Source organism: Corylus avellana, chromosome 7 (assembly GCF_965113065.1).
Source record: "Corylus avellana chromosome 7, dhCorAvel1.hap1.2, whole genome shotgun sequence".
Taxonomy (NCBI): Eukaryota; Viridiplantae; Streptophyta; class Magnoliopsida; order Fagales; family Betulaceae; genus Corylus; species Corylus avellana.
The window spans coordinates 23,238,709-23,258,590 of record NC_142496.1 but is presented as its reverse complement, the minus strand read 5'-3'; the positions used below and the strand labels follow the sequence as shown (position 1 = coordinate 23,258,590).

The window sequence follows — 19,882 nt, the reverse complement described above, 5'->3', positions numbered from 1 at the left end:
TTCCGGAGCTGAAAAAGAATCTGATTTCAGTGGGACAGCTTGATGAGGAAGGGCATTCTATTTATTTCCACGGTGGAAAGTGGAAGGTCAGCAAGGGAGCCATGATTTTGGCTACTGGTCATAAAACAAATACTCTCTATATGACCACGAACAGCAAGGATACAGATGCTGTTGTAGATACGACTGCTGACTCAAAACTATGGCACCTAAGGCTTGGGCACATGAGCGGGAAAGAGATGAAGGTACTTATGTCAAAAGGGAAACTACCGGGGTTAAAGTCAGTTGAGTCTGATTTGTGTGAAGGCTGCATCATAGGGAAGCAGAAGAAGGTGAGTTTCGTGGAAGTTGGCAAAGCACCTAAGCTTGGAAAGCTGGAGCTGGTACACACGGATTTGTGGGGTCCAGCACCAGTGGCATCTCTTGGAGGCTCGCGGTATTACATCACATTTATTGATGACTCAAGCAGGAAGGTATGGGTTTATTTCTTGAAAAGTAAATCTGATGTATTTGAGACTTTTAAGAAATGGAAGGCCATGGTTGAGACTGAAACGGGCCTGAAGCTCAAGCATTTAAGATCAAACAATGGAGGAGAATACGAAGACAGAGGGTTTAAACAGTTTTGTGCAGTGAATGGGATTAGAATGGAGAAAGCTATCCCGGGAATGCCGCAGCAGAATGGCGTGGCTGAGTGCATGAACAAGACTCTCAATGAGCGTGCCAGGAGTATGAGATTGCATGCTGGGTTACCAAAGACTTTTTGGGCTGATGCAGTAAGCACTGCTGCATACCTGATAAATAGGGGGTCTTCCGTTCCCCTGAGCTATAGACTACCGGAAGAAGTCTGGAATGGAAAAGAGGTAAATCTTTCACATCTGAAAGTTTTTGGTTGTGCTTCGTATGTCTATGTTGAGTCTGATGCTATGAGTAAACTAGATGGTAAATCTAGTAAGTGTTTCTTCATTGGATATGGAGATAAGGCCTTCGGTTCTCGATTTTGGGATGATCAAAATCGGAAGATCATTAGAAGTCGGAATGTGACTTTTAATGAGTGTGCTATGTACAAGGATGGGTCAAGTGCAGAACCTGAAGTTACAGAACAGGAACCGAAGAAGTCTGAGTTTGTTAACTTAGATGATATTTCTGAAAGTACAGTACAGAAAGAGAAACAATTCGTGGAGGTGGAGCTTAATGAACAGTGTTCACTCACGGATGAATGTGATGACAGAAAATCTTCAAGAAACTTACAGCACCGGGAAGAGTCTTATTCTTTAGCAAGAGGCAAAGAGAAATGTGATCGAAAAGCAACAAAGAGGTATGGCTTTGAAGATATGGTTTCTTTTGCTCTGACAACTAGTAGTGGAGATTCATCGTCTGTTCAGGATGGTATGCTGAAAGAGGTGGAGTTACTACGGAAAGGTAAAGCTTGGGAATCAGCAGGATTACCCAAGGGAAAGAAGGCTAAAGGGTGCAGATGGGTCTACAGGAAAAAAGAGTCATCGGATAAAGCTGTATGGTCGACGGGGCTGATAGGGAGGCATGGTGTTATGTCTAAACCAAGTCCTATGCTCAAGTTCAAGAGGCACTTGGACTTGAGTGACACTTGTGGAGTGTGATTGCCCTTAGGGGTTGAGGCGGAGACAATCGGACGAGACACGTTTTGGTAGACTTGATGGGATTCAAGTCAAGGTGGAGATTGTTAAGTATGACTTGAATTAAAAGTCATGGTGGGACCCAATGTTTTGTCTCCTTCTTCAAGTAGGAGAGGTTTTTTGGTTCAACCGGTTTACTCCTTTTGGGTTTAGGAGACTTTTGTTCAAGTTTGATTTGGAGTCCTTCTCCTATGTGTAATTGGACTCCTTGTTTGATTTATAGTAGGAGTCCTAGACCAACATGTAAAAGGAGAGTTAAAGCTTCTATATAAGGAACAAAGCACAAGGTGAATTTGTGTGTGCCAAAAACGTGAAGCACCAAAGAGAGGAGAAAAAAGAGAGAATTTGAGAGAAGGAGGTACAAGGGCAGCAAGGGTGTTTTCTTCTTGGTGGTTTTTGGAGGAGCCAAAAACAAGTGATTAGAAGAAAAAGGGTGTTGCAGAGTGAGAGAAGAAAATAGAGATCAGCCGACATCCGTTCCAGCAAAAGAAGAGTTTGTACATCTGTCTTTTGTATTCTATTTTGGGAATAATCTTTCTTGTGTGATAGTGAGATTTTGAGTGTATTGGGGCTTTGGGATCTAAGTGATTTTCTCTCTACTACTTTTGTACTCCATCTTTTGATAGTGGATTTTCTCCGGGTCGTCTTCGCCAGTGGATGTAGGCTTGTTAAGCCGAACCACTTAAATCTTTGTGTCGTGTGTGATTTGATTGCCTAATCTTTGTTATTCCGCATTCTTCTTATTTTTTCGCATCTCACGGGTCTTGGGAAATAGGATTAATTTCCTAACAATTTGCTCCTACATATTGATGTTATCGAGGGAGAAATAAAAACTTCCTGTGTAAAACAAGACATACTTTTTTCCATTGTACATACAGAGGGCTTATTAGAGATTGCGTTTGAGAAATAGAGTTTTTAAGTCAAAAAGTGTTGACAAAAATTTCATTTTTAAACTTTTACTAAAAGTGTGTTTTGACAATTTTTAGGCTTTTTAGACTCTTAAAAGCGCTTTTAATTTTTTTACCAAACGACTACTTTTTTCTTCAAACGAAATTTTTAAGTGTTAAGTGCACTTTTGAATTCTTCAAACACAATCCCAAATAAACCCTAAGGAAGACAACAAATAGGCTAAAACAAAATTTACAAAAGAAGAAGAAGAAGAAGTAGTAGGTGCAAAAATACGTTTCACCTAGACTTGTTCAAAATAAACCATCAAATATTTTAAGGAAAAAAGAAACAATTAGGTAACTCCTGTGGACGACACCGGGCTAACTACTACAAAGACACATCGGTGCTTGTCCTCCTAAATTGGGAATGTCTTTTGGAGGAACCTCTGATTCTAGTTCCATAGGAGTTGCCGGTTAGAAATAATCGGTAATTTGCATTTTAAAATACTCGATTATAACCTGTAACTGGGTATATATATATACAATGTTTTTTAAAATACTTGTTTTTACTTTTTATTATTTTCTTTGGGTTTAGAGTTGTCGTACGAGGTATCTCTTTTGGTGGTTGGTTTGTTTAAATAATTGTTTTCTTTGGGTTTATAGTTGTTGTAAGGAGGTATCTATTTTGGTTGTTGGTTTGTTCACATACTTGTTTTTATTGTTTACTTTGGATTTGTAGTAGTAAATATTTAGTGTTTAATCTCATAAGAATGAGATTTGTAGTTGATATATGTAGAAGTATTTGTTTAATTTCATGTATTATGAAAAGTTTTAAAATGAATTTTTAGGGCATTTTTAAACATTGGATTTTCAGGCCCAAAAAGACCAAACCACTTATAAACTGATATAGCTTTTTTCTTAGGTTTTTATTTTTTTTAACAACCACAACGAAGCCTAGCTTTTTAGGCCAAAAAAGTCATAATTATTTTTTTAAAAGGGCCAAAAAAGCTAAATTGAGCCCCAAAGGTAGGCCAATACTAAAAAATGCTCAAAATATTCAATTGTTTAAAAACTCAATTATTGGTCTGGATAACCGACTACGACAGTTATTACATAATCAAGTAACCAGTAGTTGGTTACTGGTTTCGGTTTTCTAAATTGACTAACCAGCTACCCGGTTCAGGTTAGCGGTTTTAACCAATAACCGCTAACGGGAACCAAGTTGAAATCCCTAATAAAAATACAGAAAAATGTTCACGTACCCTTTAAATTATAATTTAATTGACAATGTCTCTTCAAACTTTTAATTGCGACAATATTTCAGGCCAGCAAAAAAACAAAAATGACCATAAATTTTTTTTTTCAGTAACACAAAAATAGTCCAAAATTCTTTAAGAAAAAAAAAAAGTAATAATTTCTCAATTTTCTCTTTAATTATTATTCTCTTGGGCCCATTGGTGACAATATGAACCATCCCACTAAAAAAGCCCAAAGTTTACATTGGAACTCATACGCAGGACATTGAAGACAAGCCCTTCAAACAGGAATATAATCAAAACCCTAAACCTTAAACCTCTTTCTGTGCTGTGCCTCTTTCCACGGTTACACGAAGAGAGGTTGCCATAGTCACTTAAGGTACTCTCTCTAATTAGTTTTCCTTTGTGATTTCTCTGGGAGTACGTTAATAACCTTAATTCTGTCTTCCCTTTTCCTCCGTTTGTTTTCTCAGAAATTTCTTAAGAAAAGGTATGTTTTTAAGTGTTAAGGTTTGGTCTGTCATGAATCTATTCAGGTTCCCCTTTTTTTCATGTATAAATGTTTCTGGGTTTTCCTGTTTTTCATTTGGGATGTATGTTTCGGTCGTTGTTGGTGCCAAATATGCTCAGGAAAATAATTCTTTTCAAACGCATCCGGGAAATATTTTCATTTTTCCCGCGAAGCAAACAAAGCGTATGGGAATGTGATGGGTTGATTGGAATTTTCAGTTCAATACGATAGATATTAACTCGACATGATTTGTGCGATGTCTTTTTCTTTCATAGTTAGTAATTTCGTGGTGTTAGTGAATTTTTTTTTTTTTTTTTGGAACAGTAATTATTCGATTTTTTTTTAGAAGGAACTATATGATTTTGCAAAATTATATTTCATTGTGAGGTTAATAACATTGAGATACTTGCACTCGCTTTAACAATAATATCAGTATTTTTCTCATTTGTTTACTCTGAATTCTCAGAATTGTCGTTATTTTTCAGCTCCTACTTTATTTGGTTGCTGAGTAAATATGGGAAAAGAAGAAAAGAAAATGAGGCAATTGTGTATAAGCTTAATTGTGAAATTGGAACCCACATGAAAAAGGGGGTTTGTCTTAATTGCTGGTTCTTTTTTTTTTAAGCAGGCAAAACATAGAGAAATTTAGGTTAATTTGATAACTTTTGAGATTTTGAGCTGTGAGATTTTCTCAGCAAGCAACTAGAGGAACAAGCTCAAAATTGGGTACAAAGTACTGTGAAAATTTATGGAGGATTTGTAGAGAGTTTCTGCATAACTTAATTCTTTTTTAATGCTTTTGTAGAATCTTGTTTAAATATGGATTTACTGTGGATCTGCAAGCTATCTGATGAGTTTATTCAGTTTCTGTTATGGTCTAATGGTACAAAATATTTTTTTATCTTTAATTTATGATAGGTTTTGTTGAATGGGGGTGCCCGATAAAGAACTGGTTTTGTCTGATGAGGGTAGGATGGAAGACGAGGAAATAGAAGATTTCAATGGGGATGCTTCTGAATCTGAATCAGATTCAGATGAAGCTGGAGATGTGAAATCGAGTGAACCATCGAAGAATTCAATATTCAACCGTAATGGTCTCCTTGATAAACTAGGAGATATTAGCTGGCCTGAAAATGTGGGATGGATACATAAGCTCACTGTTGATATTAAACAAGAGCAAGAGGTGGATGTGAATGATGACCTGGCACGAGAGGTTGCTTTCTATACACAAGCATTGGAGGGAACTAGGCAAGCCTTTGAGAAGCTTCAGTCGATGGGGCTTCCTTTTCTCAGGCCTTCTGACTATTATGCAGAGATGGTGAAGACAGATTCCCACATGGGGAAAGTGAAAGGCCGGCTTTTGGCAGAGAAGAAGAAGATTGAGGAGGCTGAGGAGAGGAGGAAGGCTAGGGAGTCCAAGAGACTGTCTAAAGAGATTCAGGCCCAGAAGCTGAAAGAGAGAGCTAAGCAGAAAAAGGAGGATATAGAGTCTGTTAAGAAGTGGAGGAAGCAGAGGCAGCAGAGCGGGTTTGCAGGGGGCGAAAAAGACACTGAGATGAGTTTGCCCTTTGAAGATGGGAAAGTATTTGAGAGGTCAAATAAGAAGAGACCAGGCGTGTCTCCAGGAGATCGTTCTGGAGGGAAGGCAAGACAAGGTGTTGGAAACAAGATGAAACAGAAGAAAAGGGAATCTAGAAATTCAAAGTTTGGTGCTGGAGGGAGGAAAGGTTTGAAGAAGCAGAACACGGCGGAGACCACTAATGATTTTAGAGCATATAACAAAGGCGGTGATACTGGAAATAAGAAGAGGAAGAGGTAATAGACATCCTTGACTCTTGTCTTTTTTGTACGAAAGGACTGTTTGCTGTGCTAACCGTGGTATAAGGATTTCTTCTGTAATTTCAATTTTATTTTATTTTTCAGAGGGGCTTGTTGTAGCCTATTGAGCTTTATCGATTCTAATATATATGTAAAAACTTTAAGTTTGCGACCCTTTGTTCTCATGGTGTTTCTTCTTCAAGTAGCAGTTTCCTTCCTGTTGTTCTAGTTATCATAGTTTGAAATCATTTTGGTCAATCTTGGTGTTGCATCACAGACATCTAGTTCCTTTTTTTTGGTGAAGCCTGACAATCTGACCTATCATTTAGCATTCTTCGTTCAGAATCTATTATTATGGATGCATAGTGATTGTATATTCATGTCAACAGACAAATGAGATTCTTTCTATGGAGCAATATGGGTGTTGGGATATGTTATGATTGGCCTTTTTTCTTCAATCTATAATTTTCTGATCTGTCTAGCTGGATGTGCATGGCTTCTTCACCAATTCTAAGGTGTGTGGAATACTCTGCTCCATCACTTAGATTATCAACAACCAAAGTCAACTATAATGTAGATGGGCAATCATTGCTGAATTTGCTTCAATCATTATCATTATATAAAGGGCATGATTCTATATCATTAGCAGATACATAGTTCATTGTTGTGCTGGCTAGGCGCCACTCCAGGTGGTCCTTGATAGGGATTGAGATCCCCTAAAATTTCATTTAAATTTGATATTCTCAAATTTATAAATCTCAATCGTTCGTCTCATCTAAGCGTTTAAAATAAGTCATGTTTCATCATTTAATGAGGAAATTTAATAAGGAAGCTACCCTCAAAGAAGAGAATTGGAAAATGATCCTCTCCATTTCAAATTTCTTTCGTTTCTTCCATTTAGTGCATTTTGAAGGGTAGTGTTATCCAAAACCCAAAGAATTATTAATTTAATAAGGAAGCTACCCTCAAAGAAGAGAATTGGAAAATGATCCTCTCCATTTCAAATTTCCTTCGTTTCTTCCATTTAGTGCTTTTTGAAGGGTAGTGTTATCCAAAACCCAAAGAATTTAATAAGCCATATTTCCTCATTAAATCTTGAAACATGGCTTATTGTAGACGCTTAGATGAAATGAACGATTGATATTTATGAATTTGAAAATCTCAAATTTAGAGAGAATTTTAGGAGATCTCAATCTGACGTCGATGGCAAAAGGGATCTCAATCCGACGACCTCCAGCATTGGTAACCCAGCCACTAATTTGTGTTCAATTTTATGCCATCCATTCTCAGCTTTGATGTCTATGTAAGGACCCGACCTTATATGGAGTCACATAGCCTTTAATGCTTATGTTGGTTGTGAGTTTGCCATGGATCATTGTCCTCCGGAGCTGCTTGGCTGTCCCTATGAATCTTCCTAACTTGGGCTACCAGTTTGGAAAACCACCGGCCTCTATGGCTCTAGGTTTGAAGTTTGCGAAGTTGGAAATCTAATGATCTCCCACACCTAAATCTACCCTCATTGAGCCTTTTTCTAAGAGATTTTTAAATTTAATATGGTATTAGAGTAAAGTTTCAAATGTTCGAACCTTGATTTCATAATTTATTTTCATTTAAATTAAAAATTTCATGTGTTGGCCTTACTTGTTGAGGTGAAATTTGGGCTCACATGCTAATGAATAAATGAAGATTCAGTGTATCATTAATTTTTTTAACAAGACAATATTATTGATAATATGTGAGGAAAAGAAAAGAATTCATGGAACATATTTTAAGGTTGGATGATCTATTTCAGTTTTTTACTTTTTTCGAAGAAAAAAAAAAAGAAAAAGAAAAGGTATTAATGAACAATTTAAAACACAAAACACTTACAAAAGACTTACGTTCCGTTTGACAAACGGTTCATGGCAAACAGTGTTGGCTTATTACTGTTTAGGCGATAGACGTGTCTGCTAAACGTATACCGAATATCAATGATTGTTCAGTAATCTTCATTTGAAACTATTTTCACCTTTATATTAAAGCAAAACACTTTTTAAACAAAAAAACAAAAAGTATCATCTAAAAAGTTTTTCCAAACCAACTCTTTTAGTTTTTTTTTTTTTTTTTTCTTTTAAAAAAAGACTTTTCAAATGGATATTCGTTATCCTTTTAAGAAAAGAAAATTAGGAGGTGTTTGGCAAATGGGATGGCCTAAACACTGTAGTTGATGTAGATTGATGTGAAAAAAAGTAAGAATGTTTGGTATAAAAAAAATGAAAAAATGGTATGGAAAAGTGAAGAAGTTTTGTTTTGTAGTGATTTTTTTATTTGAATAATAATAAAAAGTGAATGATTTGATATTAAAAGTGAAAAAGTTAGAATGTTTTTATGTTGATTTTTTTGAGAAATGGTGATGAACAGTATTTGGGCCAACCCCATCCCCATTACCAAACAAAGCCTATATAAAGATGGGATTGGGTTGGTGATGTCAACCTGATAAGGGGTATGACTCACGACTCATGCTCAAGAAAGTTCCATGTGAGTTCTTAGGTGGGTACCATGAACTTTTTCTAGTAAATTTAATAGAATAGAAGCCCCACAATGCATTGGGTAAAGTCAGAAGCTTCCTAATTCCATTGACTCATCAATAATTAAAAGCAAAGCTTTCACACTACACCTCACCATCTACTCATCTCCTCAACCTCTGCTTGACAAAAATTTCCTCCCAACACTTCTCTTCTATTCTATTAAGTAGGCTCCAAGCTTGCAAATACAGTGACCTCTCTCTCTCTCTCTCTCTCTCTCTCTCTCAGCTTTTGTTTGAATAAATTTTCACAAACATGTTGGATTACATGTTCGAGTTGATCACCCAGGCTGCTTCCAACCACCTCTTCATCTTCTGTTTCTGTAATCTGATCATTGCCATTGTTCTTGTGGGCTCAAAACCCACCTCCAAAATTGGCCATGCAGCTGAAATCCCTCTTTCTCTGGTCATCAACACACGCACAAATCGCAATCCAGGAGCAGACAGTAAGCAGCTTTTTTATGACACAGAAACGTTGAGAAATGTCAATCAAGTGTCGTGCTCCCAGGAAGCACCTGTTGATGATGGCAGGGAGGAAAATGGCAACGGCAGTAACAAGAAAGAAGACGAGGATGAGGATCGTGATGATGATCTGAGGAAAAAAGTAGAAGAATTTATAGAAAAGGTTAACAAGGGATGGAAGGCTGAAATTTTGAGGTGAATTTGTACAAGTTACTTTGTGTAATAATGCTGAAACCTTTTGTATATTTGTTACTCTGATGAGACTGTACTGAGGAAATTTTGATTGTACTCTCAAGAGCAATGTGCTTAGGATTGGTGCTCTTGGGTATAAAGAATTTCCTCGGGCCTGTCCAAACTTCGAAACTTTGGTTTGTATCATGTACCTACATGCGTGCATACCGAAGATAGAGATGTTACACATCTCAATTTATTGATGTAACATATTTACCCAAGATAGAGATGTTACACATCTCAATTTATTGATGTAACATATTCACCTTGCGTCCTTTGCACACCGAACACCAGACGCAAACTTTGTCCAAATACTACTTTAGGGCATGGAGAAAGTATAAAATGTGATTAAAGTTCTTAGAGATGGATGGCTTTAATTTTCTAATTAGAGTTTGATTATCCCCCACATGGAAGTGGGGTAAAGCAAGATAAAGGTGATAAAATTAGTTTTTCCCATCTGATTTTTTCTTTTCTTTCCCTAATTTGTTTCTTTTTATATATACTTTGTATCAATATAAGGACATGAGGATCAGGAAATGGTTTTTCAGGATATCCGTCATTTTTTTACCAGAAAGGAGTAAGAACAAAAGAAAGAATATTAAACATGCTTTAAAACTTCTTGCATCATACGCCATCCATTAACATCTATAGAGAACCCAGCAAGTTGTACAATTACAGTTCTGCCAACGACTAAATCTGTACAAATTACAATGATTCACAACAACATATTTTCGTACTGAGTAATGTTTGCACTATAACGGGAAAGATTTTGCTTGGAGCTAAATCACAACATAATTTATTAGTGAAAGATGTTGACTTAAGTCACCGGATTGTAATGGCCAATGCATTTACAGTTTAACATGGAAGTGAATCATCAAAGGGAAACAAGGGCGGAAAAAGAGGATACTAAAAGGATCTATGTTGAGGCACCTACATGAAAACGCTACACAACCAAATGTAAGGGTCCGAACATGCTTCAAAAGGGAATAATATGAAACTCATGGGGCATGAAATCTTCACTTGGTCTGTAGTATTTGTCTGGGGAGTACAGGCTTAAGTTTGACACTTGGCTAGTGTAAAGGCAGGCAAATCTCTCAACCTGCACCGTGAAAAACGCAGGAGATTACACGTCCCGTCAGCTTTAAGTCACGGCCCAGCAAGTATTAAGAAAGGTTTTGCAAAATAATTGTCCATACACCTGCCAAAAAATGGTATAAACTTACCTGATGCGCAAAGCGTGAATTCTGATAACCGGTCTTCATGAGTTGTCCCCAGACTTTATGAAACTGTAATTTTGGCAAACAAAAGATGTCACCATCATTGATACAAAACATAATTAAAATACTCCATACCATCATACTAAAACATTAAGTAATTGAAAATACTATAACATGATAAAAGTTCTCCACCTTTTGGTGGCATTCCCGTTGGGCCTGTTGATGTGTTGATCGGACATGCTCCCTTTGAGACTATCAAACGATACCATTATAGAAAAGAACTATATCAATAAAGTTTACACAATGGTATTCAGACTGGCTATGACACTTAGCATTATAGATAAATGGCCTAACCTCCAACTCATCTAATGCAGAAAATATTTTCTGTTTTACATCAACTTTGACATCTTCAAACCTGAAAAGGAAAGCCACTACTTTGTCAAACTGCTATAAAATTAGTATGCATGAGATATGGCTATGCAGATAGTTACTTGAGAGACCACTTCAGACGATGAATTTTGTCTTCAATGAGGTCTCGTTGTTCCCGCAACAATCGTAGTTCCTGCACAAAAATAACATCAATTACAACATAATTCCGATAATACTAGCATGCTAAGCAGTTTATATGACAGAACCTTCAGTCCCCAACCCTGTAAGAATCATTTTGGAAGCTTACTCAATTAACCATTTTACTTGACCAGTTAAAGTTTGTTAAAGAATTAGACTTCCATTAAACCACTGAAGAGAAAGATATAATTAAGTTGTATAAATACCTTGCGGGTATCCCTTAATTCCCAGAGAAGTTCAACCTCCCTCTCAAGCTCTGGAACAACAAGCATTGTTCTCCACCCTGCTCACAAGGACATAAATCAAGAACCAAACCATTATACATGATATTCTAAATATTGTACTTTTCATTACAAAAACTTCACACATATTCTATGAAGACCTTGATATAGTAGTTAGTGTAAGTTATGAGGTGATGATACAAATAAGAGGAAACTTTAAAAAAAAAAAAGTAAAAAAAAAAATGAGAAGGAAATGACAACATATTATACCAAGAACCTTTTTGCTGCGTAAAATATCTCCATAGATATGATCCCCAACATATAGAACCTGCAAAAAGTAAAACATAATCAAACTAAGCACCTAAACTTGCAAGAATCAAAAGTTAGTAGGAACCAACAGTTCGGCAACTGCCCATGAGGATCATAACTCTTTGGAATGAAATCTATTAAAAGTTCAAAGCTAACCAAGGATCGCAATGATTAAATTTGAAAATTTCAAAAAACAGGAACCAGTTTACTATGTAAGTTTAGCATAATTTCTTCTTGCTGCCTACATACAACATGAGGACAGTTCACCTGTTGACTTGACTCAATTGAGAGTAGTTTATGAAGATGACCAACACTGCCTCCCTGAAAAATTATCAGCTATTATTCAATCTCTATTCAAATTGAAAGTATACCACCAATTACAAAAATAAAGCTGGTTGTAAAGTCACATTATTATATCATAAATAGTTGTCAAAGTATATTGTATTATGTACAACATCTCCATAAAAATACCTGGAAAACTCTGCACATCTTATTCAAGCCATTAACTGATAATCTTGGTGAAGTACTTCCCACCTTATTAATAAATATAAACTGAATTAATATGAGGACAAAAAAACACAGACCATATAGTGGTAGATATGCTAGACAAGAAATGATAACATTATTATTATATTGACCTGAGGCATAGGAGAGCCATTATCAGTATTAAGTAGCATCCCAGACTTAGGTTCAACTTCAAATAAATTTGCTCGATTGTCCTCATGGAAGAAGCCTGGCTTCGCACTATATGGATAACCACCTCTTGAAGGTTAGAAGTGAAAATACTAAGCAATAAACAAAGCTTTATATGCTAATGTAAAATTTTAACAAATCAAAACCAACCTTGATTAACTCTCCTCAAATGAGCAACTTCTATTATGTTAATATATGTTCTTTCACCTACGCATATTGGCTTGACGAACAGTAATTGTCCAAGTACTAATGTTGATGTAGGACGATATTTATCTTTATTTTCGGTAAAAACGAAAATAAAGAAAATATCAAAAATAATATTGGAGCAGCGCCGCTTGATCAGAATTTTAGCTATTCTCAAACAATGGAAGTACAAAAGGAAAGATTGCCACGATTCCCGCTGATTGTCAATTTTATATTAGGATTTTATTTTATTTTATTAGGACTTTATTTCCTTTCCTTATTAGGATTAGGTTTACTACTACTATAGGATTATGTTTACTTTCCTACTAGGATTAGATTTACTTTCTCTACTAGGATTAGATTTACTTTCTCTACTAGAAGTAGGTTTACTTTCTCTACAAGTATTTCTCTTCTATAAATAGGCTTGCCTATTATGTAAAACTCAATCAATTGAATTATAATCAAATCAGAGAATTCTCTCTCAAATACTCTGTGGAGTTTTATTTTTTCTTAGCCTGCGGGCTTGTTTTATCTTTTGGGTAGAAGACGAAGACGCTTCTCCTTGCAGAATCAAAGACGCTGCTCTTTGATTAGTTACCTTAGTCTTCCGCTACATCAAATGTCTCTTTACATCTCACTATATGGCTGTAAACACTAAATTCTAATTCAAGGGCTGGTGGGACCTTAATCAGCCTCAATCTTATAACTTAAATTAACAACCTTAAGATCAATTCCAAACTAACCACAACTCCTTTGGTGATTCCTCAACATCAGTTGGTTAGACATGTTTAAGGAATGCAGAAAAGAAATTTAATGAAGAGATCTTGAGGCCTCTCAAAAGAAAAGGTGCACAATATATCACAGTTTATAATATACCTGCCAGTGATTACAACATCAAAGAATCGAAGCCAGTCAAAATTGCATTTGTTACTACCATTCACTGTACGGGATTCACAGAGGAAATTCATCACAATGTTTGTATAGTCCCATAAACTGCAAGAGATATCATAGAGGTTCCTCATCATGTCAGTTAATACAATAAATGAAAACTCCTATTCTTCATATATATTTCGTAATTTATACACGAGGAAGAAAGGATAAAGCATACAAATAGATAGCACTGTAAAAGCAAATTCTACGTGTATTTTAATGTCACTATAGTCTAATAAATTCTTTTTTCTTGTTTCCATTTCTAAATTCTAGTGCTTTTTTGCTTCGTTAAGTTCAAGCATACTTCCATTAAAAATGTTAAAATTACAAATACATCTTGATTGATAAGTTTTAAATGTAACCATGTTATTTGACAAAAGAATTAAGAGAAGCAGTAATACCTATTTGTCACCAAGAATGTAGACCGACCAGAATCTCTGAGCATTTTGAGCATGGGCACAATTGCAGTATCTTCATTAATATATCTAGTCGGGAATCAACAAATGAATGAGATTATATTCATTAACAATAAGCATTAGCTTACTATAATTAAACTAACCGAGAACTCATGAACAACCATTACCATGATATTTACTATAGTTTACATCCCTACCTTTTAGGATCTTTTGCAACCATTTGCTTTAAAGTTCCATCACGGTGGCACAAATCAACTGCAGCTCGAACATCTTTGTACATACGGGAGTAACTGGAAAAACAGTTTATAGATCATTAATATAGCCATATAAATATAAATACATGATAGTGAACGTAACTAACTAAGCAGTATTCTAAGGAGTGTCCGTTCATATTAGCGACCACCATATATTTTTGGGAATTCAACAAGCTACTCTATTCCGCCTACGCAACTAGTTGCTTGCTGGGTCATCTTCCTTTTATCACTTACAGCATTAAGAATCCAAAAGAAAAACAGGACAAAAAAAAAGCAGCAATATTCTTACTCTGGAACTTTTCCCAGATTTCTGTCATGGAAGTCAACCAGTTGAGCAAACAAATAGGCTTCAGCTAGTGAAAAAAGGGTGTCAATGAGAGCATAGTCAGGCTCATCAAAAGCATCCCGTACCAAAGTATTCCCATAGGTCCCAACTTTTTCTTCCTTTGACAACTCCTTGAATCCATGGTAGGCTACTTTCACATACTTATGCCGATCCATCTGTATAATGCACACGACAAATAATTCAAGTAGGTTATCCATGAGATTCAAGCAAGAAAGAGTGCAAAAGCAAAAAAACAAATGAACAGAATTAACCTTCAAGATATTGCCCCTCTTTTTATCAAGTACCAAGCCTCTGACCATGTACTTCCAATCAAATGACCAATTCAGCAACTGCATAGGATCATTTTTCTTAATAAACCAACCATATAGTGCAATTTAAGAATAAGAATAAATATAAACTAATAAAATACGTAGACCGAGATCACAGGGTGTGAGAGTAAAGAAGAGACAAATAACATATCAACCTAAGAAAGATATGCTAGATCAATTGAAACACGTATTACAAAGGTATCATTAAGTTATTATAATGCAAAACAATATCACGTTTCTTCTTGGAACCATAAGCACAGATGAGAAATTAGACAAACCTCATGAGGGTAACCCAAATCGAACACCAATTTCCTAATTGTGCCTTCATAAGCAAGAGATTCGAAAGTCTCAGGCTTGTATTGTGCCAAAGTGTAATCCATATCAAACCCGACAGCAACAATGCTTTTCATGTTCAATGATCTGTTGCAAAATATACGCTTTCCTATATCAATCCTACGTCCTCCCTCTGGAGATGACCATATACATGGTTTATGACCACCATCACTGCTTGCCATATGAAGAAAATTTGATGATTTGCCACCTACAACAGTCCCATGACTCTCGTCCATTGGATAACTGGCACAAAATTGACTTGCTCCTGATAGTTTTTAGCCAAGGGAGGGGAGGAGGCAAAACATTAGCTTCTGATAGTGATTCAGAATGATAGTACACTATACAACACAAGTCAAGGCTGCATAATGCATTAATATATTTTATTACTTATTTTGCTTGTGTACATAAATTTACGAATTCTATGCCTCAAAATTCCTAAAATGTGTTTAGAAATGAAAATGTTTCCCCACAACATTTGTCCGAAAGTACACATCTACTTTACAGTATCACACTCTTAATCAGCATGGTTCTAAATTTGATATTGACTCCATTCCACGTGATAATTTCTCACATCAAGGGTTATAAAGACATAGTTCAGTGATTTCAATTGAATCAAATGCCCTAAACACTTAGGAACCAATAGACACTTAAACTTTTTATTCTTATTAATTAATGCATAGTGCATGCTTTATTTGGATACAGCCATAGACAAACAAATCCGATCACATTTGTTTAATTCCATTATACATCATACAACAGAACACATTAATTTAGTTCACACTTACTCTTCAAGCAAGTGGGCAGGTTTACCTAACTCAATCTAAAGGCTTGAAATGAACAACTCTAATTCCTCATTTCCCATCACTCCTCGTCCAACCCGTATGACAAAACCCACAAAACATTTTCTTTCTTATATGAAAATGATGAACAACAAACCAAAAAAATAAGATCTTTTATCCCACAAAATAAAACCTTAACATCTTACCTGATTTGTCCAATCAAAAGAGCACAAAGTGCACCAAGCTAAGTTCCAACTCTAGGAATCATCCAAGCTACGCTCCAAGAAACACCTAGAAATCCAATTTCTCAATTAAAAAACAGACAATCTTTTGCTCCCAAAACAACCAACTAACTAATATAATACTACTACCAGTTCCAATCTTAAACCCTACCCAACGGCGTCTTCTAAACCATCCCACCACATAACTTCAAAACTTTCACCAAATTGCCGACAAAACATTAATTTTACCAAAGAAACACTTGCAAAATAATAAAAAATTTACTAACACACATTCTTAGAACCATAAACCTATCAAAATTTCGGATTAAGATTAATTCTGCAGTGAACTATCAAAATTCTAACCATTTATTTTTAAAATAAATGCGTCATGCAATAAGACGCAATGAAATTAAGAAAAAAAAAATGAGAATCTTGTGAAGGTGGGACATGTCGAAGTGGAAAAATCTTAACCTCTTGATTTAAATAAAAAATAAAAAGGTTGAAAAAATAGAAGCAAAATTTACAATCCAGTGGAGCAAAAGACAAGTACGGAAACGAACCTGCGGCGTGAATTCGTTTTCGTTTACCGGGAGAGTGATGGGGTTTGCAGAGAATTCCGAAGCTAAGCTGAATCCGGGAAGAGAAAGTGAAGGAGAATTCGGGAGAGAAATGGGAGAGGCAAAAGGAAACGGGCTTTCTGGGAATTCGCATGGTGGAATTAAATAGGCATTTCGGGAATGATATGGAAGATGAATCGGATACTGGAAGCTAGTGCGATTAGGGGTGCGATTACAAGTTGGCCGTGAACGAATCTAATCGCAGCAGGCAATGGGATTATGAATTGGATAATCAATGTTGCGGGGGAAGGAATTAATTCCCGGACAAAATGCGAATGTGCGATTCCTTTTCGTTTCTCTCAGCGGGAACGTTTGCAGAGAACGTGCGAAATTCCCGTTGGGATTCCAACTCTTAACTTGTAATTTTTGGTAATCACTCATATTCACTACTATCCCAATCCACTGACGTGGCACTGATGCTACTCCAGTAAATTTTTTGCAGAAATGGTTTGACAGTAAAAGTTAATCATTAAATTAACACTCATTAAATGGTTTATTTTTAACTTACCGAAAATGCTAAATGTTTTTTTGGTGTCCTTCTAATATTTCTGGTGTCTTCTAATACTAAGCGGATATTATTTTTTAAAGATTAAGTGAGTAAAATAAGGGCCACTTATTTATTTTTTACTTTTTAAAAAATTAATATTCACTTAAGACTAAAAAGATTAGGGGTGTACAAACGGAATGGTCTGCAACTACTAACTGTTTATAACTGCTAACCGTATAATTGCTAGCCGCCTAGGGTAGGGCGGTTAGTGGTATTAGAGGTAGGGAAGTTAATAACCACTAAACGCCTACCCTTATATATAATAATATAAATATACATTATATATTTTGTATTAAAAATATAAATTAAAACGACATGGTTTTGGTGTTAAAAAATACGAATTAGGGAGAGTTTCATCATATTCATCATTTTTTGAAACACTTTGACCCCAAACTATTTAAAATAAGTCCAAAAAATATGTAAAAATACATCAAAAAGCCTAAAAGCTCATATAAAAAAACGGTTATAAAACAGTCGGTTATTGGTTTTAATAACTACTAACCACCTAAGCGGAGTGGTTGCAGTTATTAAAATTAAATAATCGCCTTAAGCGGTTGCGGTTAGCGATTTTAACCACTTGTACACCTCATAAAAAAAGACACCGGGATAACACCTAGCATTCTTCCAACAAATAGTATGATTTATTTTTTAAACCAATTTGAAGGCTACTACGTCATGCTATGTCTGAATAATAAAATAAATAAAAAAAGTAATGTTATTTAGTGAATTGCTATATACTATCATATAATTAGAACCAGCATTTTAATCAATTATATAGTAATATAGTATTTTACTCTGAAATAAACTTGTGGTGTATAACATTTCTTAATAAAAAAAACACACATGTGAACTGTGCTCATAATTTATTAAAAAAGAAAAGAAGAAGCTGTTTATACGTTCTTAAAATGCACATCGGGTCGCGATTGTACAGCTAGAATGCAATTTTATAATAAGTTTAAATTTCTAATTGCATTTTTAAAAATTATAATGCTATTATTTTTCGAAATTCACGCTTTAAAAAATATGCCATGTGATGCGTCGCATATGCAGCACGTTGATTCTGTATATTTAAATCAAGACAACAAGAGAGAAAGCAAAAGAAGTGTAGGATAAAACGTGCACACTTCCTTTTAAGAAGCATTCTATTGGTGGTGGGTCATGCATGTTGTCGAATCTCAAGCAACTTATCCTATCACTTTCCAAGCCACTCGTTGGATGAGGTTTACATGATTCATATTTTCTAGAAAAGGTTCGTGTTAAATTGTTTTACTAGATAATAAATAATTGGTTTAATTATTTAATTAAATTTTTAATAGTTTAAAGAAAGGTACGATGCTTCGTTGCTAGAACATAATTAATGAAAAAAAAAATTGTAAGATAAGCTTTGCAGCGATGAAGTAGAGGTATTTGGATTTTCTCATACAAGAGCCAAGATATTTTATAAATATAAGAATGGCATAAATCTAGGTATGATGCTTATAGAAAAATGTAGGATGCTTCGTTGCTAGAACATGATTAATGAAAAAAAGAAATGTAAAAAAAGCTTTGCAGCTGTGAATTAGAGGTATTTGGATTCTCTTAGAGAAGAGCCGCCAAGCCGGTCCCTTTTATATGGAAGGTAAAATTGGCCAAAAAAAAAAGGAGTAGAATAATAATTTTACCCTCCACTTAAAGAGGACCAGCTCTCCTCCCGTTGAAATTAACTTGAGAGGATCAGTTTCCAAACTAGAACACCCTAAAGTCTCAATGCATTATGGAAACAATATTACCTGAGGAATTATTCTGATCTATTGGTGTCTGAAGGGTCCATTGAACGATAATTTGCAATACCTAAGGAAAGTTATGACCTTATCCGGACCAAAAGGAAAGGAAAGTCCCTTTCCTCGTCATAAACCACACAAAATAAAAATTAAAAAAAAAAAAAAAAAGATGGATAGGAAATAGTGGCCTGCTGAGTCCAATTAGCCATGTTGTTGGGTTACTTTCTCATGCATCGCGAACCTGAGTCCCAGGTGTGCAAGCCCAAATTGCATAATTGGTTTGGGGCTCCCGGCCCAACCTCAGTATAAGCGGAATCACGTTAAAATGGATATAAGTTATTTTATGGTTTGAATTAAATTTTACGGATATAGTATATGTTTTTATATGGTGATTATGTTGTTATATTGTTTAAATTGTTAAATGATCTAGCATTATATATATTATTAGATGCAATAAAACAAAATCTAAATGGTTGATGGATCTTCTCCACTTCACTTAAAATTAATAAGATAATATAATTGCTTAGGGAAATGTTTCTAATAAAAATTGTTTGTTCTTGCGTATCTCTGCTGTTTTTCCAAATTAATCCCGTGGATACGTATAATTTAACTTATTGGTCTTATGGTATATCTTATTAGTATAGAGGATGATATCAAAGATTTGTATTTGATTATAAACTTGCCCGGAGGGTGGGTAATACCCGAAGTAGCTATTTATGGGGCAAGCAGCCTTTATTTATATTTTTAATATAATGGTAGGACTTGTTTTAGGTCATAAAGGGAATAGTACTTTTAACTCGTTCA

At 35.3% G+C, this 19,882-nt stretch overlaps 3 protein-coding genes across 4 annotated transcripts; 2 read left to right on the top strand and 1 right to left on the bottom strand.

Moving 5' to 3' along the window:
• Positions 1-4,069: 4,069 nt before the first annotated feature.
• LOC132184368 (rRNA processing protein-like protein) lies at positions 4,070-6,306 on the top strand. Its single transcript, XM_059597982.2, has 2 exons — positions 4,070-4,171; positions 5,222-6,306. The coding sequence occupies exon 2, from the start codon at positions 5,232-5,234 to the stop codon at positions 6,120-6,122; it is 891 nt and encodes a 296-aa protein (XP_059453965.2). The 5' UTR covers positions 4,070-4,171; positions 5,222-5,231; the 3' UTR covers positions 6,123-6,306.
• A 2,426-nt stretch (positions 6,307-8,732) lies between these two features.
• Positions 8,733-9,739, top strand: LOC132184860 (uncharacterized). Its single transcript, XM_059598640.2, has one exon. The coding sequence runs from the start codon at positions 8,941-8,943 to the stop codon at positions 9,343-9,345; it is 405 nt and encodes a 134-aa protein (XP_059454623.1). The 5' UTR covers positions 8,733-8,940; the 3' UTR covers positions 9,346-9,739.
• A 316-nt stretch (positions 9,740-10,055) lies between these two features.
• Positions 10,056-17,107, bottom strand: LOC132184042 (HAD-superfamily hydrolase, subfamily IG, 5'-nucleotidase). Of its 2 annotated transcripts, none has more exons than XM_059597520.2 (17): positions 16,715-17,107; positions 15,100-15,419; positions 14,765-14,842; positions 14,457-14,668; positions 14,111-14,203; positions 13,899-13,982; positions 13,444-13,560; positions 12,330-12,435; positions 12,163-12,225; positions 11,959-12,012; positions 11,653-11,710; positions 11,368-11,444; positions 11,086-11,156; positions 10,949-11,009; positions 10,787-10,846; positions 10,601-10,663; positions 10,056-10,476 (listed from the first exon to the last, which is right to left on the bottom strand). In XM_059597520.2, exons 1-17 carry the CDS (start codon positions 16,863-16,865, stop codon positions 10,354-10,356), a joined length of 1,791 nt encoding a protein of 596 aa, XP_059453503.2. In that variant the 5' UTR covers positions 16,866-17,107; the 3' UTR covers positions 10,056-10,353. The 2 variants fall into 2 exon arrangements, with proteins under 2 accessions (XP_059453503.2, XP_059453504.2); XM_059597521.2 differs by lacking the exon at positions 16,715-17,107 and adding an exon at positions 16,140-16,222.
• Between the last annotated feature and the right edge of the window lie 2,775 nt (positions 17,108-19,882).

Coding starts and splice junctions, on each gene's coding strand:
- LOC132184368 (XM_059597982.2), top strand. CDS start 5,232: ATGGGGGTGCCCGATAAAGAACTGGTTTTGTCTGATGAGGGTAGGATG.
- LOC132184860 (XM_059598640.2), top strand. CDS start 8,941: ATGTTGGATTACATGTTCGAGTTGATCACCCAGGCTGCTTCCAACCAC.
- LOC132184042 (XM_059597520.2), bottom strand. CDS start 16,865: ATGCGAATTCCCAGAAAGCCCGTTTCCTTTTGCCTCTCCCATTTCTCT. Junction 13,561..13,898: donor ACATTCTTGGTGACAAATAG/GTATTACTGCTT, acceptor TATCTCTTGCAG/TTTATGGGACTATACAAACA. Junction 11,711..11,958: donor CAATTGAGTCAAGTCAACAG/GTGAACTGTCCT, acceptor TACTTTTTGCAG/GTTCTATATGTTGGGGATCA.